The 24,839-nt window shown below is 39.9% G+C and overlaps 1 protein-coding gene across 2 annotated transcripts; it reads right to left on the bottom strand.

Moving 5' to 3' along the window:
• Window positions 1-1,096: 1,096 nt before the first annotated feature.
• Window positions 1,097-23,830, bottom strand: ift57 (intraflagellar transport 57 homolog (Chlamydomonas)). Of its 2 annotated transcripts, none has more exons than XM_078417805.1 (11): window positions 23,530-23,830; window positions 20,670-20,832; window positions 17,503-17,621; window positions 16,541-16,631; window positions 14,855-14,929; window positions 13,768-13,890; window positions 10,810-10,881; window positions 6,836-6,967; window positions 6,690-6,752; window positions 5,096-5,162; window positions 1,097-2,359 (listed from the first exon to the last, which is right to left on the bottom strand). In XM_078417805.1, the coding sequence occupies exons 1-11, from the start codon at window positions 23,682-23,684 to the stop codon at window positions 2,181-2,183; spliced, it is 1,239 nt and encodes a 412-aa protein (XP_078273931.1). In that variant the 5' UTR covers window positions 23,685-23,830; the 3' UTR covers window positions 1,097-2,180. The 2 variants fall into 2 exon arrangements, with proteins under 2 accessions (XP_078273931.1, XP_078273941.1); XM_078417815.1 differs by having other exon boundaries at window positions 14,855-14,926.
• Between the last annotated feature and the right edge of the window lie 1,009 nt (window positions 23,831-24,839).

Raw genomic sequence — 24,839 nt, 5'->3', positions numbered from 1 at the left:
GAACCGGGGCAGTATCTATACAATTGAAATTGTTTTTTTCTGCAGCAAAGATTGTTGTAGATTTTCGTCTTCTTAAAATTAGTAGGTTAGTTGCCCAGTCTACCTTTGGTCTCGCCCATGTATAAGAGTCCACCTCTTGAACAACAGGTGAGGTTAGAGGAGGTGCAAGTGAACCTCTGCCCAACTTGAAAAGACTGTTGGGGGTTCCTGGACAGAGTCGAGGGAGGTGGTATAGGGACAGGTGTTGCAGGGGAAGGTACCTGGGGAGGGGGCGGTTTGGGTGGGAGGGATGAGATCAGGAAATTGTGGAGGGTACGGTCTCTGTGAAAGGTAGAAAGGGGTGGGATATTGTTGGAGGTGGCGAAAATGTCAGAGGATTATGTGTTGAATATGACGGCTGATGGGGTGAAAGGTAAGGACTAGGGGAGTCTGTCCCTGTTGCGACTAGGGGCAGCAAGGCCAGAGCTGCGGGGTACCTAGGAGACAGGGGTGAGGGCCTAATCTATGATGGAAGAGGGGAACCCCTGTAACCTAAAGAATAAGGACCTCTCGGATCTCCTGGCATGGAACTCCTCATCTTGGTCGCAGATGCGGCGTAGACGGAGGAATTGGGAGTAGATAGTCTTTGCAGGAAGGAGGATGGGAAGAAGTGTCAAGATAGTTGTAAAAGTTCTCCAATTTTAGGTAACTACAAATACCAGCTCCGTTCCCTACCTAGCTACACACCCATTTCGCCCTTTCCTCCCCACCATCCCATTCCACCTATATTTTCTCATATTCCTGGCTTGTTTCGTGCTTCTACTATCCTTATTCACACTTTTTTTCTTCATCTCTGGCCCCCCCATCAGTCTGAAGAAGCGTTCTAAAAACATCATTAATCCATGTTCGCCAGAGATGCCACCCGATCTGATGAGTTACTCCAGCACTTTGTGTCTTTTTAAAAATAAGATTAGGTTTTCGTGTGGAGTTGGTTTGCAAGATATTAATGTGCGTTTTCAAAATATACAGAATTGAAGTTAATTGATCAATACTTATAAAATAATTTTATTCAAACGTTTAAAATTGCAAATGCATATTTATAAAATGCTTACAATATTTTCAATGTTTTTATAGTAATAAACTATATACAATTTCTGCACTTTTTTTGCATTGTGTATTTACTGTATTTTGGGCTAATTAAAAAAAACAGTTCATGAAACTAATGTTAAAGTAATTAAGAATATCTATTATGAATAATCTCGGGGACTGCTAAAAGGAAGTAATACTAAATCTCGGGGACAGCTGCAAGGAAGTAATACCAAAGAGCACAAAAATAGAAGCAAAAATTTGAAGCAATTACTACCAATAAATCAAGGAATGGAATTACAATTGATAATGTTCTTAGGAGTTCAGTTTTACATTATATAATCCTTTATGGATTCAAGACTGGATTTAAGATTAGCTTCATAATAGTTGCAGATAGCTAATGCTGCTTTATGATCTAAAGATTAGGGTTTTTGAGGCATTTATTACAACTCATGTCTTTAGAAATATTGAAGTTCCTTAAGGAGCTGTAATAGTTTACAGCAAATTGTTGAAATAAATTATAAATTTAATTGTTTGAAGTGTAGACAGTAATTCAGACATGGGACAAAAAAAAGCTTGGAATATTGGCACAAGACCTGCTGATAACATTAAGTGCAAGGTTTGATAAATAAGTCTTGTCAAGAAAAATATTATGTTTTAAATGAAGTACTGACATTATTTTAAATCAGCTTTGCTTTTAACCATAAATAAGTGTAAATGTTCATTATAATAGATAGAAAGTATTGCACCTGGTGATTTGACGTAGTTAATTTGTTCCAACAGTTGAAAATATTTTCACAAGATCTGCTGATATTATATGATGTGCAAGGTTTGCTAAATAAAAGTCTTGTCAAGAAAATTGTCATGTTATAAATGAAAGCACTGGCATTATTTTACATCAGCTTTGCTTTTGACTATAAATATGTGTAAATGTTTGTTACAATACCTAGAAAGTATTGCATCTACTGATTTGGTACAGTTAATTTATTCCAGCAGCTGAATATATTTTCAAATGCTAATAATTGATCCCTCAGTAAAATTGCAAGATTCCAATAACCTTCCATAAAGACTAACAGATAAAGTACAAGCTACAATTTAGACATAAACATAGAATGTCAATAACCACCTATTGTGGTTTCTGGAATATTGGTTGCATGCATGTCTCTGGTCATGTTGGATTTCTCTTTGAGTTTGGCCTGGAGCAACGTATGCTCCACAACGCCTATTCGGATATCCATTTGAGTTATTTCTTGCTTCAGCTTTGTCAAAGCTTGCTTGATTTTTACTAATGGAGCTGAAATAAAAGTGTCAATTAATTGAGCATGCAATCCACTTAAATTATAAATTATGTCAGTATTAAAGCTTCAATCTTTCACCACCTTATCTCCATAAATTTCAAGTGTATATTCAGATGGGTGATCAGTTGCCTCTATATTATGATACAGACACTCCCCAACTTAGGTAAGGGTTATGCCCTGCAGACCCTTGCATAAGTCAAATGTTATGTAAGTTGGAAACGGAAGTGCTACTGCATATACAGAGATTTACTATTCAACGCGTAGACCACTTGGGAGTTCAGATATGGAGACCATGTAGGTGTATCCACGAGAACAGCTGACTGCCTTGCCGAAACAGGCACATGGACAGTAGCGCACCACTACTGTGACTACTGAGACGTGCAACTCGGAAATAAAGCAGTAGGCTTAAAGAGTTTCTAATGTAAGTGTATGTAAGTCGCCTATTAAGTAAAACGGGAAATGCCTATACACAAAAGCTCAATGTTTCATAATTAATAAATCATTGTACATGTTGGTCAATGTAAGCTAGCAATAAAAGCTAGCAGCATCCAGAAATTATAATAGCATAGTGCAATAGGCTGAGTTACCCAGTTTGCAAAATCAAAATGACTTGGGACTGCTTAAATGTTAATACCTTAAGGAGAAAACTCTCCAAATTACTTGTGGTTACTGAAGTTTTCAGATCTACTAATGCAGTATTACTGTTGGCTTGGGGCATGGGAAAGGAGCAAGAGGGTAGGTAGCCCAGAGAGAGACAGTGGTAGGTGTTACACATCATCTATACACATGCTCATAAATGCACATGATCCCACATGTGTAGCAGGGCCAATTCTCTAATTGTCTTGGGCCATGAATCCAGTGTGATAGCTGCTGTGCAAGCTTCCATTCCACGATTTGAAGATCGAGATCTCTAATGTCAGGACTCATCAATGAAAGATCTGAATGTTATTCCGCTACCATAGCTCAGGAACTCAGATGTTCTGATACTGCTGCACTTAGTATGCCATAAGGACAGAGGATGGCTAAATTAAAGAACAATGTGGTGAGTACACCTTCTGGAGGGACAAACCACGAGGAAAGTAGTCTTCACGTAGCAACCTTTTCCATCACAAATGAACTAGACTGGCTTCTTAGTGACTACATGACAGGTATGTAGGATAATTGACTGGGTAAAATGTAAAAATTGTCCCTAGTGTGTGTAGGATAGTGTTAATGTGCGGGGATCGTTGGGCGGCGCGGACTCGGTGGGCCGAAGGGCCTGTTTCCGCGCTGTATCTCTAAATCTAAAATCTAAATCTGCTTTGTGATACTTTGGCTCTAAAACAGAACATAACTATAGTCATCACAGCATTTGCCCAACTCTTGAAGCTTTACACAAGGTTAAGGAAGATTTCTACTCCAACCTTGAAAAGACCTGGCCCACATCCTAAAGGGAGAAACTGATTCTTCTAGGCAATTTAAAGGCTTATATTGGAAGGGGCAAAACTCCTTAGAAAGGCATGATCAGCAATAAAGTAAGGAATGCTAACTTTTATTGACAAAAATCCCATGCCCATCCAAGCATTGGCACTCATTGGGTTACACCATCAGCTGGACAAAGATCTCACTCATGCCATGCCAGACACTGATGATTGCTAATCTAATGATTCTTTTCTACACACGTGTTGCTGACCAAATGAGTTCCTCCAACCAAATGTTTGTTGCTCCAGATTCCAGATTTTTTTGTGTCTCTACTGATTACTGCTGGGCTGACCGCCTATTATTTCCACATATATTTCACCCAGAGAGTTGTGAATTGTGGAATTCTCTGCCACAGAAGACAGTGAAGGCTAATGGATGAATTTAAAAGAGAATTAGATAGAGCTCTCGGGGCTAGTGGAATCAAGGGATATGGGGAGAAGGCAGGCACAGGTTACTGATTGTGGATGATCAGCCATGATCACAATGAATGGCTGTGCTGGCTCGAAGGACCAAATGGCCTCCTCCTGCACCTATTTTCTATGTTTCTATAACCTCCAAAAGATCAGCAGAAGCTCAGCCACAAGAAAATCACCATGAAGCTCTCAAAGACCGTCTTTTCTAATAGTATCTCATCTGTCAATTTCAGCCTCAGTTTTGAGACCCTACTGACACTCAGTACAGAAGACCTTGCTCAGACCTATGTCAAGGGAAGAGATATTCAGAGGAAAGGATTTCAAAAATGTTCTTAATTTTCATAAGGAAATGTAACATTTCAACTGATTCCTGATATGCTCTGGCCCATAACTTTTCAAAATGAAGAAGTAGCATTCAGGATGGTACTACACTCCTATCCACCCTATCGGCCATTACCTAGCCTATTGTAAAAAAGTCTGGCTCACATACTAGCCTCGTTAGACACTTCAGAAATCGGAGTGAACTAAGATCATGCTGGAACCAGATGTACTTGCTCAAGAAGATGATAAAAGGTGTCTGAACAAACTATTGGCTCTCATTCCCCATAAACATTTACAATTTTTTCTAAATATCTGGCCACTTTCCATTCAAGTAATATTATGGAATTTACTAAGTTTAATGTTTCTTCCAGAGTATTTAATGTCCTAACAACCCTCTTAAAAAAAAAAAAATCTCCTTCCTCTTGCTTCAATAATATTTTTTTAACACATGCCCTCCATTTCTCAAGATTATTAAATAAAATCCAACTTTATACATCGTTTCAATTGGAGAAACATTTCCAGCATGTCTTTACTCACCTCCATCAGTCATACTGCTACCCTTTTCTTCCATATCTTGTTTCACTTTTTCCAACTCTTCACTTATCTTAAAGATAACACACAAAGTATTAAACAGATCAAATATCCTTTACTATGCGATGGAGCAAATTACAAAAACATTATTTGGCCTAAGGAGAATGAAAATATTTAACCATTAAACCGTTCAACATTACCATTGGTAGCCAATTCATGCGAATGGCCTACTCCTGCACCTATTGTCCATTGTCTAAATTAATGGTTGTATTATTAATTACCAATAATTATTGGTGTTATTCATTAAGTGACAACCAAAATTTTGTTGTCACTGAGCATTTATGCACATAGAATTATACAGTACTGAAACAGGCTCTTCGGCCAAATTTGTCCTTGCTGGCCAAGTTGTTTACCCGAGCTAGTCCCATTTATGTTTTTTGCCCCATATCCTCCAAAACCTGTCCCATCCATGCACCTGTCTAAATGTATTTTAAACATTGTAATTGTATCTGTACGTGACTTTCTCTAGCAGATCCACTGAGATCTTCGGGACTGAGCCAGCGCTGCCGTCGCAGCTGCGGCCTGCCTGCAGTCCGTCTGTCTTTTGTGTTGTTTGTTGTTTTTGTATGAATTGTAGTTTTAATATGGTGTAGTGTTTGTATGTTATGTTTGGGGGAGGGGGTGGGAGGGAACGGGAACTGTAAAAAATTCTCTCTCCCGAACGGAGACGCGACCTTTGTTTCTGTGTCGTGTCTCCGTTCCCGCTGCGGCCTACCACCGGCCATGCACCTGGGACCACCTGGGGCTCTGGTTCGCAGAGCCCACGGCCCGGACTCACCACCTGCGGCGCTGGCTGCCTGCGGATGCTGTGGGAGCGGCTGCGACTCGTCTCCGGAGGCTCCGGCGCGGGCCGCGTGGACGTCGGAAGCCCGCAGGCCCCTGGGTGGGGGCCGACATCGGGAGCACCGGCAGCGGCAGAAGCAGCGTATTTGCCCGCCCCGAATCGCGGGGCTTGGGTCGGCCCGCCGCGGACCTTTCACCGTCCGGCGCGGTGCGGCGCTCCAATGTCGGGAGCCCTGACCGCCCCGACGTGGCAAGTTCAACAGCCTGACCTCGGGAGAAGACGGCAGGGAAGAGAAAAGACATTCTGGCCTTCCATCACAGTGAGAAGGGACTGGAGGAGACTCACTGTGATGGATGTTTCTTTTGTTTGGTGTTAGTGTATGACTGTATGTGTTATTGCATTTTTATTGATTATTCTTATTGGTCTTAGTGTTTCAACTGTGGGTAATGTTTCATTTCACTACACATTTATGTGTATGTGACAAATAAACGACTATTGACTATTGATCTTCTTGGGACAGATTCGGAATCAAAATTAGGACCGGCAAAGCATATAAAGCATAAGAAGCAGGACTCTTGTCTGCTCTGCCATTCAAAAAGGTACAGATTGATTTTTTTTAACACTTAACACACCCCATATTTATTGGTTTGAGAAGTGTGGGTTATTGTAAAATAAATGAAAGCTATTTAAAGTTGAGTAAACTAATTTTAGATCGAGAATAAATCCAAAAGTATTTGTCATTGATCCTATTTCTACCTCAGACAGAAGTTTTGTTCGTTCTGTAACTCCCCCGCTTCCTTGTTGATATCTGTCTTTGGCCTGAAAGAAAGTGAAACATTTTAAATATATATTATCAAGACTTCGAAGTTTAAAAATTGCTAAAATAGAAAACTGCAGGTTACCTCACTCAGTTGAGCTTGAGCAGCCCGGAAGTCTTGGATCAAATTCTCCAACTGGTTGTTGACGTATTTCTCTCGGCTGCTGACCTTTTCCAGAGTTCGACTAATCTCATCTTGAAGCCTGTCCAAGTAACTCTACAAAAGTGCAGAAAGTTTAGCAATTAGATATAAAAAATACAAAACACTGCAGAATTAGCTGATAGAATGAGTAACTAGTCTTGTGGACAAGGATGCTGCTACATTTGCTTGCATAATCTTGGCTTGCTTCTGAAATGTTTTGGAATATTCTGAAATGTGTTAAAAGTGATATGAAAAGCAAGTGACATTTTCTTGCTGAAATACTCGCGGTCAGGCAAAGTCTAGATCACTTGCTGCCCCAGAGAGAGTTGGAACCGACACCAGCAACTTTTAAACATATTGTTAGGAAATGAATAAAACATTGGCAAAAGGTTCAGTTGATGGGTTCTGGTGTTATATCCCCAAAATAAAAAAATACGTTTAACCTGATAAGATAATAAATAGAAACAGTAACGTTTGGCTTAATCACAAAGTAAAACATAGAAACATAGAAAATAGGTGCAGGAGGAGGCCATTCTGCCTTTCGAGCCAGCACCGCCATTCATTGTGATCATGGCTGATCATCCACAATCAGTAATCTGTGCCCAACTTCTCCACATTTCCTTTGATTCCATTACTCCCCAGAGCTCTATCTAACTCTCTCTTAAATTCATCCAGTGATTTGGCCTCCACTGTCCTCTTTGGCAGAGAATTCCACAAATTCACAACTCTGGATGAAAAAGTTCCTTCTCACCTCAGTTTTAAATGGCCTCCTCTTTATTCTAAGACTGTGACCCCTGGTTCTGGACTCCCCCAACATTGGAAACATTTTTCCTGCATCTAGCTTGTCCAGTCCCTTTATAATTTTATATGTCTTTATAAGATCCCCTCTCATCCTTCTAAACTCCAGTGAATACAAGCCTAGTCTTTTCAATCTTTCCTCATATGACAGTCCTGCCATCCCAGGGATCAATCTCGTGAACCTATGCTGCACTGCCTCAATTACAAGGATGTCCTTCCTCAATTAGTCCTTCCTCAAACTTCCTCAACAAAACTGAAAATGGCCCCTGGAAAATAAAAGTGGAATTTTAAGGGTTTTTTCAGAATGTACAACTGGTGAAATAAAAATTAGTTATTTCCATCATTTAAAATTCTAGGTAAATAATGTTGAAAGTGCCAAAGGGCGTGGAATGAAATCAATAATTTGCAGAATTTGGAAAATCCACCAGGTGGCATAGAATAAACAGCCATTTATTGGTAGTATCCATGATGCAGCTGTGGGGAGCTGTTCAAGATTCTCCAGATCCTTTCTACTCGCTGAGGCGTTTTATTAATTTATAGAATATGGATGTGGCTGGTGAAGTTAGTATTTATTGGCCATCCTTCAGTGATCTTCAGTCACCTAGAATTGTTTATCCCTTAAAGTTAATTCCACAATGTTGAGCAAGACTTAATGACAAGGTACAACATTCTCGAGTCAGGGTTGTGTCCAGGTGTACCTTGAGCCTTGTAAGAAATAAAATTAGTAAAGAATTTTTAAGAATCAAGTTTTTAAAAAAGTCAATAAATAGGCGCAGGAGTAGACCATTCGGCCCTTCGAGCCAGCACCGCCATTCACCTGATCATGGCTGATCAAGTCAAATTAGCGGACATAAATTAACCGAGCTAGTCCCAGAAGTCCAAATCTTTTAAATGTCGTAATTGTATCCACCTCTATCACTACCTCTGGAAGCTCATTCAATGTACGTACCACCCTTTGTATGAAAATGATGCCCCTCATGTACCTTATAAATCTTTCCCCTCTCACCTTAAACCCATGACCTCTAGTTTGATTTCCCTACATTGGGGAAAAAATTATTGCAATTCACTTTATTTATGTCCCTCATGATTTTATAGATGTACAAGTACTAGAAAATTTGACAGTTTTCTTATCAATGCAGTCTTTATTTCCCTCAGAAGCATAAAATGAGCAAGATATTGAGCACAAAATGAAGTATGCAAAATGAAGTTGTTACAGGCCAATCATATCACCCCAAGAGTTTCTCATCACAGTGCCCAAGGCCAACTATCTTCAGTTGCCACCTCAATGACCTTACCACCATGATCATATCTGAAACACAATGTTCACCTACGATTCCATAAAGCTCAATTCTATTCACAACTTCACAAAAATAGGAAGCAATGCATGCTTGAATGTAGCTGGACCATGACAATATGCAGACAGAGTTGATAAGTGAAAATCAACATTCATGCTTCACAAATGTTGGCCACAATCATGTGTAGCCAATCCAACCACCTACTCTTGACCTTCAATGAAATGACCATTACTACGTCCCTCACCGTCAACATTTTGATGTCTCCGTTCATTAGAAACACAGATTAAGCCGTTCATTAGAAGCACAGATTAAGCCACATAAACACCATTCAGAATAAAACCACCTTCTTGACTGGCACTCGATCCAGCACTCATAACATTACTTCAACCATCCCCAAGATAGACACAAAATGCTGGAGTAACTCAGTGCGTCAGGCAGCATTTCTGGATAGAAGGAATAGGTGATGTTTTGGGTCAAGACCATTCTGCGGATTGGTTAGGGATAAGGGAAACGAGAGATATAGACGATAATGTGGAGAGATAAAGAACAATGAATAAAAGATATGCAAAAAAGTAACGATGATACAGGAAACAGGCTATTGTTAGCTGTTTGTAGGATGAAAACAAGAAGCTAGTTCGACTTGGGTGGGGGAGGGATAGAGAGAGAGGGAATGCTGGGGATACCTGAAGTGAGAGAAATCAATATTCATACCACTGGGCTGCAAGCTGCCCAAGCAAAATATGAGATGCTGTTTCTTCAATTTGCGTTTAGCCTCACTGATAATGGAGGAGACCTAGGACAGAAACGTCTGTGTAGGAATGGGAAGGAGAATTAGTGTCCGGCGACCGGGAGATCAGGTAGGTCCAGGCGGGTTGAGCGAAGGTGTTCCATGAAACGATCGCCCAGTCTACATTTGGTCTCGACGATGTATAAGAGTCTACATCTTGAACAACAGATACAGTAGATGAGGTTGGAGGAGGTATAGGCACAGGTGAACCTCTGCCTAACCTGAAAGGACTGTTGGGGTCCTTGTATAGGGTAAATGGAGGAGGTATAGGCACAGGTATTGCATCTTCTGCGGTTGCAGGGGAAGGTACCTGGGGAGGGGGTGGTTTGGGTGGGAAGGGATGAGTTAAGCAGGGAGTTGCGGAGGGAACGGTCTCTGCGGAAAGCGGTGGAGATGGGAAAATGTGGCTAGTGGTGGGATCCTGTTGGAGGTGGCGGAAACTTCAGAGGATTATGTGTACTATGCGACGACTGATGGGGTGGACGGTGAGGACTAGGGGGACTCTGTCTCTGTTGCGACTAGGGCGGAGCTGCAGGGTACCGAGGAGATACGAGTGAGGGCCTCATCTATGATGGTAGAGGGGAACCCCGTTCACGAAAGAATGAGGACACCTCGGATGTCCTAGTATGGAACACTTCATCTTGGGCACAGTTACAACTAGCTCGGCAACAATGACCATTTCTAAACCCCCAATTGCGACATTAAGTAGCTTGGCATGGCAAAATCACTATCTGCATGTTCTCCTTATATTAACTTTACTGTCACCATACCAACTTGGATAATAATCCTTGAATTCATCACTAAAAGGAATGCAGGTATTCAAGAGGCAGTTCAGTATTACCTTCCCAATGGCAATTGGGAATGGTCAATAAATTCTGGTTTCGCAAGCAACAAATTTAAAACAAAAAGACAGCTAGCAGCGAGCTGCACAACATGTGTGTGTTAAATTTGTAACTTAGGCTTAAAAGTTTATTTAATAAAATCCTGTGAGAATTGAAGGTTAAAATGTATACATTTGAGTTGGACTAAAGTAATACCTTTGTCTCTTTAAGAGATGTTTCAATTCCCTCTTTATGCTGGTGCATTTGGTCAACGTGTATTCTCCAGTCCTATTAAAGCAAAGTAATTCATGTTACTACATACAACATTTAAAACAGTTCTTGTTCTTTCAAATAACCATTGAGTGATCACTTGAACTGCCAAGCACTTCTAGCTTTTTTTGTTATTATTTCAGATATCCAGCAACTGCAATATTTTGCTTATGATATACAAAGTTAAACTTGTAACATTCAGTACTTGTACCATTTTTAGAAATATATTGGATGCCTAAGTCATAAGGACACAGCATTCATTGGCTAATTCTCTAAAAATGGATTCTTATTTAAATTACAAAACAGTTACTACCAAACTCACCTTAACCTATTTCCTGCATTTTATGTGAATTTAAAGGAAGAGACCTGACCCAAAACATTGCCTGTCCATTCCTTCCCCAGATGTTGCCTGACCTGCTGAATACCTCCAGCACATTGTGTTTCATTTAAGATTCCAACAATTTCTGTGTCTCCACTATATTTTGTGTGTTGCATGAAATGTGGTTCTTATTATTTCTCTGCAGTGCACAGAAATATAAAAGGCAAATCAAACAAAATGTGGAATTCATTGAACACCTATGAAGATCTGGCATTCTAATCTTGTATTTCCTTGGTCATTCTCCGGCCTTGCTCAGGGGTTCGTTGGTTCAGGTGCACTATGACAACATGAATTTCAAAATGCAGGATGACATCCAGTGAAGGGGTGCTTCATTGCTTTCACGTAAAGATTCTTTAGATTATTCTGAAGAGGAACCAGGATATAACCATTAATTCGCTACTGGTATCCAATAGCCGTCCCTCAGCCAACCAATCTCATGGAATATTGATTTATAGGAGCACGTTGTATACAAAATGGCTGTCATGTGTTCTGCATTAAAACAGCAACAGCATAATTAGTTGTTCGCTAATTCAGAAAAACGACGTAATTTATTGCATTAATATTCCCAAGACAAAACAAATGCTTCTGTTGAAATAAATTGCATCTCATTTAATTCCTAGCCTAATAAAAATGTGCCTTTAAGACATATAGAATTGCTTGCAGATCTTGTAATGCACCAACTGTCATTACAATCTTGTTCACGAGACTAACATATGGAAGGGTGCACTTATTTGTCGCCAACCAAACTAAACTGTTTCCTGAAATCATAATGTTCTTCCAGCACAATCATTTTTAATATCATGTTGTATTATTTCCTTTCTCATTTCTAGGGACTGTAATTTAAAATCCTATTTCAGAATAACGGTGTGACATTCCATGAAATCTAAAGAGAAACACCATTGTCATCTTTCAGTGGTGATGATGCACTGTTTACCATTTTGAATGCCTTTAAACATTTTGCATCACTTCTGAAGAAGACCATGCAATTCATCAAATGAGTATGAACAGCATTCATCCTTCAAATGCCTAAACCAGATTATCTAATTGTTTATTTCAATATCAGTTCATAGTCATAAAGCATAGAAACAGGCTCTTCAGCCCAACTTGTCTATTCAAACCAAGATGCCCCATTTGCCTGCATTTGGCCCATATCCCTCTAATGTTATTATCCCTTAATGTTGATATTGTACCTATCCTAACTACCTCCTCTGGCAGCTCATTCCATATACCCACCCTATGAGTGAAAAGTTGCCCGTCTGGTTCCTTTTAAATCTTTACCTTCATTTCCTCTGGCTCTTGATTCCCCTAACCTTGGCAAAAGACTGTGCATTCACCCCTTCATTTTATACATTTGAGCCAAAATTAAGATGATGACTGGGCCCTTGCTGACTGTCCCGGATATAAGGGTGCAGGTCAAACCCACAAATTCCTCCAAGAATAAGGCATTTGTCAAGATCCCTGATCTTGGGCTGATCCACAAAATTAAAATGGAATGATTCTACGACTCTATTTGAAGATGTTATTGTAAAACCATTACCAATAAAACTATGAATGGTGTTGGATAGTGGGATTAGGCTGAATAGCTTATTCACATTTCTAATTTTTTTTAAAGTTGCATATTTATTAATGTTCCTTTCTATTGTTATTATTGATGCCCAATTATCTGCCATTGTTCTTGAAAGTAATCAATTCAGTGAAGCAAGTGTTTGGAAGATTCTGGGGTATTGCTGCTGATATGAGCTGAAAGCCTTACAGAGGAAAGTCCTTAAGAGTAAAATAAGAGTAAAATTAGAAGTAACGAGTCACAGTAATTGACTCTGAAGATGTGAGAGGAGGATCAATGAGTTATAGAGTGATACAGTGTGGAAGCAGGCCCTTCGGCCCAACTTGCCCACACCGTCCAACATGTCCCAGCTAGACTAGTCCCACCAGCCTGCGCTTGATCCATATCCCTCCAAACCTATCCTGCCCTACATGTCCTATGAGCATGGAACCAGGCCATTCTGCCCAGCTTGTCTGCGCCAACCAATGCAAACTAGCATTCTGGGCTTGTCCCATTAGCCTGCATTTGGTCCATAGCCCTCTAAACCCTTCCTCTCCATATATCTGTTCAGATGTTTTTGAAAGTCAAAAGGTTGCATGAAAAGGTTACCCTGAGGTCTCTCTTTAATCTCTCGCATTTTACGTTAAGCCCATAGCCTCTAATTTTAGAATCCTCTACACTGGGAAAAAGACAGTATTCACTTGATCTATGCCCCTCATGATCTTGTACACCTCAATAAGGTCACCCCTCAGTCTCTTGCTTGCCAAAACAAAAGCTCCCACCCTATCCGTCCTCACTCTATAACTCAAGCCTGTGTCCCAGATAATATTCGGATGAATCTCTTTTACGGTCACTTTAAACAATACTATGGAAGCTGAAGGAATAAGGTTTCAAAAGGGAGGACCATTGTGAAATGGAGTGATGAAAGCAAATATTATGGGCTGAGAAGGTGGATATTGTGTCACATTTGAAAGTAACATACCTTGTTGTCAGTCCTAATGGTAACCTTAAGTTGTGGAAGAACTCGTTCCACCTCCAGATTCCACTCTGCAGCATCTGTTGTTGACTCCAAGATCTCTTCTGGTTTTGAGCACTCTATTCCCTCCTAAATATTAAATGCATACTTTGTTAAGTTTTTTTGGAAAAAGTTTTTTTTTTCCATTGCCATGACATTAGGACATGGTATTGTTCCTTCATGTGCCTTAATGTAATTGTTGATGCTAAGTCTGTGAGTACCCCACAATAACATTCCTGGCTATGCAATAGTATTCCTCCAGCCAACGCTTTACAGTGGTAATTCATTACATGGGTCATCAAGGGCACAAAGCCAGTTTTATCATGATAATGAGATGCAGTCAATAATTTTAATGAATACACACAACATAATTCATATGAACCTGCTATGTTTATGGGTGGACGTGTGTTTGGGAGGCCAGGATTATCACGCTGGATTTTATAATACAGTCCTTAGCAGTGCACTTTCATCTGGTTGATGGTCATAATGGGATATACGCTCTCAACTAGAAGACACATGGAAAATAAAGAACATAAAATATAATCTTCTTCAGGAATCGGCAATACATTTTTGGCATACAAGAGGTCTGCACAAGTGTCTGATAGCAGCTTCTACCTTACAGTTATCAGACTCTTGAGTGGACCTCATATACTAAAGATGTATTCCCAATCCTTTAACTTGCCTCTTTGCACCCCTTGTACATTTTCTTAATCTGCACTTTCTCTGTAACTCTATTCTGCACACTGCTTATTTTTTTCTTTTGCACCACCTGTTGTACTCATGTATAGTATGATCTACCTGGATAGTAGGCAAAACAAAGTGTTTCACTTTATCTTGATGCACACGACTATAATAAACTGATCTCAATCTTATTTTCACCAAAGTAAGGTACTTCAGTGTGGAAGGGCTTGCAAGAAATCACCAGCTACAAGAGGAATTTGCTCAAGGCAAATTCCTTGTATGTATACGTATTTGACGAATAACATTTATTCAATTCAATTCAATTCAACTTTACTTTCAAAACACAAACATTTAAAGAATGATGAAAATTTACTATTTTTTGTCCTTGAGTTTTCAAAACCTCCAGATCCAGGAAAGGCTCCCCTTCTTCATAATCCTCTGTCTCCTCCTCAAGAAAGATATCAGAAAAATAGTTAAATCAATGAAATGATTCTTCATCATTCTGAAATAAATTATCAGAGCGCTAACTGCATTTTCCTTATGTGCTTCCCTGGAATCCCCTTATATCCACTACTTCCGATATTTTCATCAAAAGTGATACCGGCAAATGTAGAGCATAAAAATTTAATACAAAATCGAACAAGGTTGATCCAGTCCATCATTCTGTCAGTGATATGATACAACAATAGTAGACAATGAAAAATCATAATAATCAGTATATAGTGACCGTAACTTAAAAAAACATTAAGAAGATGAATCCAAGCCTGTGGAATACTTTAGAAAACACATAGAATGTATACTGTAGTATTCTTTGTATGTTGTCCTTTTTGATAAGAGTGCTGGAACAATTTCTCTTGATTGATCAAGTTAGATTGGGGGCAGATAATATTCACAAGGATGTTGCTGGGACTAGAGGGTTGGATAGGCTGGGACTATTTTCCCTGGAGTCTGAGGGGTGATGTTATAAGGTTTATAATGAAGGGCGTAGATAAAGCAGATGGTCACTTTTTCCAAGGGCTGGGGAGCACTAGAGGGCAAAGGTTTAAGGTGAAAAAGGAAAAATTTAAAGGGGCATGTTTTTCATGCAAGGTGTGGTGGGTTTACGGAACTAACTACAATTAAAACATTTTTTTTTAAATTGGCAGATTCGAGGATAGGAAAACTGTGGAGGGATAAAGGTTAAATGGGACTCACTCTGTAATGCAACTTGGTCGGCATGGACAAGTTGGGTCAAATAACCTGTTTCTATGCTCGGAAAAGTACAAAAAAATGCAGTTTTAAACACCAATCCCAATGCAATAAAAGCAGATTTGATTTTGAAATTAATAGGTTTTTGTAGTTATCTTAATATTTCCTATTGGTCACCCGTCGATTTGTGAGCACTTTATTTGTCAGCACTTTTGTGAACTATTGAAATTCATGTACGGACGATGGATGCACCTATAAAACTTCAAGTTCCTTAGCTTTTAGAAAGAAAAGGGTCATGCATATCATTCACAAAAGTATCCTCAATATTTATTACTACTGCCTTCTGACCACTCTATTCAATTAATAAGACACGATAGCCCAAAAACAGGATATAAATAGTGTTCAACTATTTGGGAAAACAATTCTCTAATTGCTAAACTGACAATTTGCCCTATTATTTTAAGGACAGCAAAATTAAACAAAATAAAACAAAATAACTCATCTTATTTTGAGCAAGAATAAGAATAGCAAGAAAATTAACTGTGTTTAATCTAATCCCTACAAAGGTTATTAGAAATATGTGTATTTAACCTACAAATCAAAATTCCCCATCCAAACCAAGTTTAAAAAATCCAATATTTCTCTTCTTTATTTGTAACAAAAGTAATTTTCACTGCAGTTTCTCTTTTTTTGTTCCTTCGTCCATTTTTATTATCAATAAGAATTTTTAGCTAACTAAAAACTATAATGGCTTAAGCTAATAAAATATTCTTGTGTAGCGTCAACCTTTTGGGTCAGAAAAGACACATTGATTCTAAATTACTTTTGCTTAAAATCAGTATAAGACTACATTTCAGTAGGTCGAACATACAATCAATTCATCGTGCAATTTGTTCAATGTTAATTCGGCATTATCCTCCATTAATGCTTCTTCTTCCATCTCTTCTGCTGGATACACAGGCCTAAAATTGATACAATTCAGTTTAGACCAAGTCTCTCATTCAAATTTTGCATTCAATCATGAAAATCCCAATTTCCACACAATATAATTCCTATAATAAACATTATTTTGTCAACATAATTTTTACTAAGATTATCTAAATAACGGGAACTTTTCTGATTCATGAAATTACTTGCAAATTCTACGAAAACTGTATATTGGCATGCATGACATTATCAGATCCCCAAATTCCGAAAGATCTTTTCACTTTTCGGAATGTTGGCCTGGAGGTTCCTGACCATACTCTCAACATGGAATTGTACTCCATGCAGACTAGACAATAAAGAGGATACGGAAGTTAACTGACAATGCCCCTGATTTGTTGTCAGTATTTTTGATGCTATTTATTCTAATCTTATAAGTTAACTAACCTGTCAAAACATAACAGTTTCACAGAAATAATTCAACTTATTGAGAGGGGGGGGGGGGGGGGGGGGGGAGGGATCAGCTAGTTTAACCCAAGGTGCCATTCCTTTCTAGAACTGCAAAATTCATTAAAAACTATCATCAGTATCTGATTTATTACCTTCCATTTTTAATTGCTCCAATTTCAAATGATCGTGTTTCCATTGGCAAAAGCATTCACATAATTTGAAAAATCAGTTACTATTCTACCTGGCATTGTCTTATTTCCCCCCACCCCAAGAATAAATAGTTATATATTTTTAGTAATTGAACAGTAGTGATTGAACAATTGAACAAGTAATTGAACAAAGCATTGAACAAGCATTTTTAAAAAAAAGATCTACTTTAACAGTAGAACTAGCACTGAGGATTATGTTGTTCAACATGAAGTTTATAACACACCTCACATCCCTGTCACAGATTCTTACCTATTCCAATTAAAACCAGTATATTTTAGTGCTTCTTCAGCCAAACGATCCAGGACATAACACACCTGCTCCCCATAACCTTGCTTTAGTTTGTTGGGAGGGAAATCCACTGAGCCTCCCTCAAACAAAGGATAGAAAATAACCACATTATTTTTTTACAAACACAATAATAAAAATAATTTAACTGCACTGAGAATTACAACTTAATGAAAATAGTATTTTTGGTATGTTTAATCACAAAAAAAAGTTAATTGGGCAATTTTGTCTGATGAATCAGTTTAACACTAATACATTTTCAATGAAAATACACGCTAAAAGTTTAAAAACCCATTATTTCCATAATTTCTAATCTTATCAATGTGGAAATCTTTTCAACTAAATGAACGCAAAAATAAAATAAAGCAGCAAAGATGTGCCATAGAAAGTTCCAGGTATAATCCATTAAAGTGCAACATGACTCAGTATTATAACAGTGGCATCAAAACTGACCTGTGCATTCTTGGGTTAGACAAGGTAAAAATTAGCTATGAGACGGTTTGATGGAGATTTTTGCATCTTTGTTAACCTTAAGTAAGATTGTGGAAGACTGAACGACAGCTAATTTTATTCCCTTATTCAAAAGGGGCAGTAGGGATAAGCCAGGAAACTACATTCTAGATGCATCAGTAGTGAGGAAATTGAAAATTGGACAGAATTTATGTTCACTTGGAAAGGAAGGAGTTGTTTAGGGGAGTGAGTATGGTTTTGTGCAGGGCAAATCCTATATCATAAAATGGTTATTTGAGAACATCACTACGAAGATTGGTGAAGGTCAGGCAGTAAACACGGCACACTTGGACTTTAACAAACCTTGTCAAAAGGTCCAACATAATAGGCCAGACAAAAGGTTAAATCAAATGGCATCCAAAGTATGTTGGCAAATTGGATCCAACATTGGTATGATAATAGAAGGTTGAAGTTGGTGGTGGAGAGGTGCTTTTCTGACTGGAAGGTTATAACCAGTAGAATATAAGAGACTGCAGATGCTGGAATCTTTCATAGAACACAAAGTGCTGGAGTAATTCAGAGGGTCAGGCAGCATCTCTGGAGGCCATGATTAAGCGATGATTCAGGTCGCGACTCTTCTTCAGATTGACTGTAGTAGGGCAGATAAAGCTGGGAAAGATGGAGGCAGGACAGAACCTGGCGAGTGACAGGTGGATGAGGTGGGAGGAGATTGGCAGATGGGAGGACAAAAGCTAGAGATGAAATGCCGACTGAAGGAGACAAAAGAATGTCATATAAGAAGAAAAGACTAGTGAATGTAAAGCCAGAGGGATATAGGTAGTATAGACCAAGTGGACCCGTTGGGCCCAAACCTCTCCTGAATTGGTGCAGTACCCTCCCCCCTCCTCCCTTCCCCCCTCCCTCCACATCCCCCTCCCCTCCCCTCCCCCTCCCCCCCCACTCCATCCCCCTCAACTCCCCTTATCCTCCCTCCTCCCCCCTCCCTCCCTAGGAGATAGATTTAAACTTTAAAATGTGAATAACTTAAAAAATGTAACACCAATTTCAATTAAACTTCTTCCATTAGCACCAAAGGGTGAGTAAGGTGGGCCTAAAATTGTCGGCCTACCATGTACCATTTGCCTGTAGTTCAGGAATAAACAAACAAACAGACGAGTGTTTTAGTATATAGATTGGAGGAGATGGGGGAGGGAGGGGGTGAAAGAATGGTGTGGGATAGTGAGAGAATTGGGTGCTCACGGGAGTGGGCAGTTAGCTACAGGAAAAAGAGTGGGGGAGGAAGAAGAGAAAACAAAAAGAGAAAAAAGAGGTGGAGGATTGGTATTATCTAAATTTGGAGAATTCTATGGAGGAGGCCCAGAACAGTCAGTTCTGGTCAGTTTGGAAATAGCAGGACAAGTTAAGATAGTTAGCAACCATGAGATCAGCAGCCCCAGGCAGACTGAGTGCAAGGGTTCGGAGAAGCTACAATTACGAAAGAAAGAGGACATCTCGGATGGTGTACTGCACGGATGGCTCCTGGAACTTTGTGACTGTACATGGTTTATATAGTAAGTTTATGATGACATGAAAATTGCTGGAGTCATTGATAGTGAAGCAGATTGTCTGAGAAAGCAGAGGGGCATTGATCTGCTGGAAAGTTGGATGAAGCAATGGCAGGTGGAGTGTAACGTGAGGTAATGTATTTTGGGCAGTCAAATACTGGTAGGACATATACAGGAATAGCCTTTGAGTGTTGAGTACATATACAGGAACAACCTTTGAGTGTTGATATGGAGAGACCTTGGAATATAAATTCACAGTTCCATGAAATTACTAACACAGGTGATAAGGGCAAGAAGACATTTGGCATCCCTTTATGAGTCAAGGCACTGAATATAAGAGTTTTTTTAGATTTTTTTTTTAGATTTAGATTCTACACCGCGGAAACAGGCCCTTTCGGCCCACCAAGTCCGCGCCGCCCAGCGATCCCCGCGCACTAACACTATCCTACACACACCAGGGACAATTTTTACATTTACCCAGTCAATTAACCTACAAACCTGCACGTCTTTGGAGTGTGGGAGGAAACCGAAGATCTCGGAGAAAACCCACGCAGGTCACGGGGAGAACGTACAAATTCCATACAGACGGCGCCCGTAGTCAGGATCGAACCTTGATGCACAAAACATTGGTTCTGCCACATTTGGTGTATCGTGTGCAGTTATGTTGCCACACCACAGAATGAATGTGGTGACATTTAAAAATGTGCAGAATAGATTCACCTTGATGTTAACGCCCCACATAGAACAGTACAGCACAGGAACACATGTCTGTGCTGAACATAATGCAAAGTTAAACTAATCTCTTCCCATATGTGATCCATATCCCTCCATTTCCCTCCAAGTCCCCCTTCAACCTTGAACACTCCAGGGAAAACAATTCAAGTTTGTCAAACCTCTCCTAGTTACTCATTTGTAATCACGTACACATGCAAGAATCTCTATATTAGTGGTAAATAAAACAACATCTTCATAAGCAATATTTCCTCTTGACACAAATATTTCCTTTTTATAGGTGTGACCAAATTATTTTCAAATTAGATTTAAGATTTACTATTACAACTAACAATTAAATTTCCCTCCACCAGCTTTATGAGTTAATTAACTTTAAATACTTACCAATGCACGAAGCTCTGTCAGAATATTAGTTATTGTTACATTTGGATCATCATATTCTTGTGGTTGTTCAAATGTGCCACCTGTCTGGTTCAGCAGCCAAGCTGCTAACGATGTAAACATGTAGAATTGTTCACCAGGATTTGTGGGGAGAGCAAAGTAGTGTCTGTTCAAATAAACATTTTTATAAATAATTCCAAGATACAAAATATATATTCATCCATTGGCTGATAAATCTATTATACAATATCTATATAAAATGGGCCAGGTGTCTGCATGCTCTAATGCTTCCATTAAGCATGTACATTAATTAACATCCTCTTGATGCAAAAAACATGAGGTATGAAATGGCTTACTGAAAGATTTGGAAGCAACTAAACAAAAAACTGCAGTGCTTTCAATCCAAAGAAGAAATGTCAGTTTAGTAAAAGATTTAAAATTGAAGGACGTGAAGAGGAGAATACCTAATTGGGGAACATAAAACACATGACTGTGAGCAGTCATAGAAAACCATTTTTTCAACATCTGTATATTTTTCCCACTTCATGTGTACAATAACAGACAGTTGGAGTATAGATAAAAAATAAAAAACAGGAACAGAAAATGCCAATCAGTTTCTCATGTTCACTGCACCTTGCTATATGACCATGGCTAATTTTGCACTACCTATCCTATCTCTATAAAGCCATGGATAAGCCTAAAATCCACTGCCTGGTGAAATTCAAGTCTGTGGCATTCAAAATGGAATAAGAAGGAACTCCAGGTGCTGGTTTTTACCAAAGATAGACACAAAATGCTGGTATAACTCACCGGGTCAGGCAGCATCTCTGGAGAAAATGGAAGAAGAGTTCCGACCGAAAACATCATCTTATCCATTTTCTTCAGAAATGCTGCATGACCCGCTGAATAACACCAGAATTTTGTGTCTATGTGTGGCATTCAAGTCGAGTGATCCTGACCAGTTGAAGAAATCTCAGAATTTTGTACATTTCAATGGGATCATCTCTTATTCTTCTAAACTTTAAAGAATAGAGAGAGACTTATTCTATTCAATCTCTCTGATGACAGACATCATCCTAGGAATAAGCCTGGTAAATCTCCCAAATAACAAGTAAAGCAGTCCCCAGTATACGAAATGGTTCCTTTCCTGAGAACTGTTAATAAGTCAATTCTCTATGACAGAAACATTAATTTTCCATAGCCCTATTGTGCTACATAAACTGTTATAATTTTTTTAATTTCAATGAAATATTCACATTAATACCATCCAAAAATTAAATTAATGGAATAAATACTGTATCCAGTCATTAATGAATACACTGAAACATTTTATTATTATTACTACTTGCTTGAAAATGTTAAGATGTACATGGAAGAATTTCTGAAAATTGACGGAAGAGCCAAGAACCAGGCATACAGAACGAAGGTAACTGGCAAAAGATCCACACAATAGGAGAGTACAAGGGTTAGGAAGTCAGGATGCAGTTCCTTAAGACTTTGTTTAGGAGTATTCCACTGGCCAGAAGGTCATCTCATTACTGGAAGGATAAGGAAGCCATGGGGAGGTGCAGAAGAGGTTAGCCAGAATGCTGCTTTGATTAGGGGGTATTAGCTACAAGGAGTGGTTGGACAAACGTGGATTGTTTTCTCTAGAACAGAGTTTGAGGGAAGACCTGATATAAGTAGATAAACTTATGAGAGACATAGATAGGGTAAAGAGCCAGAAACCTTTTTCCCAGGGTGAAAATATCAAAGCTGGAGGGCAGAGCTTTAAGATAAGAGGGGCAGTTTAAAGGAGATGTGTGGGACAAGTTTTGTTTTACAATGGGGGGTAGGTGCCTGGAACTTGGTGCCAGGTGTGGTGGAGGCAGATATAATGGTGATGTTTTAGATAGGGACATGGATATGCAGAAGACCACTTATATGCCACATAATTTTATATTCTTCTATTAGGTCTCCCTGTAACCTCTGGCATTCCAGAGAAAACAATCTCTATTGAGGGAATGCTGCATGAATGAGTGTCTTTATTTACACCATGGACATTAGACCAAGGCCATGCTGCTCTCTTGTGCTCTGGAACAAATTGCAACCATACCACACTGTCATAGCCTGAAGAGGGTCACAACCCGAAACGTCACCTATTCCTTTTCTCCAGAGATGCTGTCTGACCCACTGAGTTACTCCAGCTTTTTGTGTCTATCATATGCAAACTTTGTGCAAAAAATGTTCACTTCAGTCAGACCACAAAAACGAGACACATCGATAGTCAATTGTCATTCTCGTGATCGCAATCATTCACAAAAATGATGAAAGATGTTAATTGCAATACCATTAATGCATCTAAGGACCATTCATTTGCTACTAATGCTTTTTGTCAGGATCACTTTGCTGCAGATCTCATCGTAGCGTTGCTCCAAACTTGGAATAAAGAACTAAATACTTTACAACATCTAAACCATTTGTTGGGATCTTGCTGGGCACAGAAAAAAAACTCGTGTCTTTCCACATTCCAAAAGTGACCACTCAAGACCTCCATTTGGCTTTGAAACACTTAAAATATCCCAAGATCCCCAAAGCATTTCTCTCTTTGCCCCTCTGTAATACGGCAGCGCCTTTCCCGGGAGTGCTGTTAACCCATGGGTAGGCATTAATGCAATATCCTCGGCTCTGTATCAACAATTCATCAAAATTATTCGGCCGCAGCAATCGCGGCTCAACCATTAATACTTGGGCATTAAAACAAAGATGAGTGTTACGTGGGTCTTAAGATGAGGCGAGGAAAGACCAGTGGCGAATTATTCTCAGCGAGTCTGGGGCGGACAGACGCCGTGTCTAACAGCAGAGCGGCAGGACATCCACACACCTGGACAGGGGCTTCATGTTGTTCTTTCGGATCAGACTTTCCTCGTAGTTCATCAGCTTCAGTTTGTCCAGAAGGTCCTCCATCGTAACAAACATCTGGTACAGGGCGCCGGGGCCCCGCTCCCCTTCATCGCCACGCCGGCCGTCCTCGGCCATCGGGCTGCGGCCGCTGCTCGGTCGCTCAACGGCCCTCCCACGCCTCCGTCTCCAGAGATGGCGGCGCCCAGTCACCCCCCCCCCGCGCGAAATGCTGGCGTTGCCGCGGCAACCCGAGAGCAGCGCCGGCCCGGGGAGAGCCCTCGGCCCCAGCCAGGAAATGACGACACACGCCCCTGGCTGCGAGCAGCGTCGTTGTCAAGGAGCCAGCATTGCTGCTGGGAATCAGAGACCAGAGTGTGTAATGAAATTCTTACTCACAGCAGCATAACAGGCCTGTAAACATAATATGCGCATATCGTTGTTAAAAAAAACAACAAATTAATAACCACAATACGAGTGCAAAAGAAACCGAAGACGTCCTTCGTACAACCAATAGTCCATAGAAGTTCATACTAGAAGTTAGTGATATGTCCTGTTCAAGACCCCCTGATGGTTGCAACAAAACAGTGTTTAAAGGTGTGGAGATATGGTAGATTATGCTCTTCTTCTTGCGTTTGAGGCAGCAGTAATTATGTAACGCCCTCCAGGCGCTGTAGCCAGTGCATTATTGCAGTGCATTAGATTATGCTGAGAAATGTGAATTGTTGCATTTGTGTGAGCAATTTGGGGCACCATATCTGAGGAGGGATGTGTAGGCTCTCTGGAGAGGGACCAGAGAAGGCTTACAAGAATGATCCCAGGAATGAGTGGGTTAACATCTGATGGGCGTTTGACAGCACTGGGCCTGTATTGGCTGGAGTTCAGAAGGATGAGGGGAGACCTCATTGAAATTTACCGAATAGTGAAAGGCTTGGAAAGAGTGGATGTGGAGAGGATGTTTCCACTAGTGGGAGAGTCTAGATCAGTAAAGTCAGATCAAAGTTAATCCGAGGGTCTCCAATGAGGTAGATAGTAGTTCAGTACTGCTCTCTAGTTGTGGTAGGATGGTTCAGTTGCCTGATACAGCTGGGACAAAACAGTCCTGAAGCTGCAGGTGTGTGTTTTCACACTTCTACACCTGTTTGATGGGGGAGGGGAAAAGAGGGGGTGGCCAGGGTGTATCCTGTCCTTGTTGGTGGCTTTGCCTTGGCAGCATGAAGTAAAAATTGAGCCAATGACAATAGACAATAGACAATAGGTGCAGGAGGAGGCCATTCGTCCCTTCGAGCCAAC

Source organism: Rhinoraja longicauda, chromosome 2 (assembly GCF_053455715.1).
Source record: "Rhinoraja longicauda isolate Sanriku21f chromosome 2, sRhiLon1.1, whole genome shotgun sequence".
Classification (NCBI taxonomy): Eukaryota; Metazoa; Chordata; class Chondrichthyes; order Rajiformes; family Arhynchobatidae; genus Rhinoraja; species Rhinoraja longicauda.
Note: the sequence above shows the minus strand (reverse complement) of the source record. Positions and strands in the feature narration are given on the sequence as shown.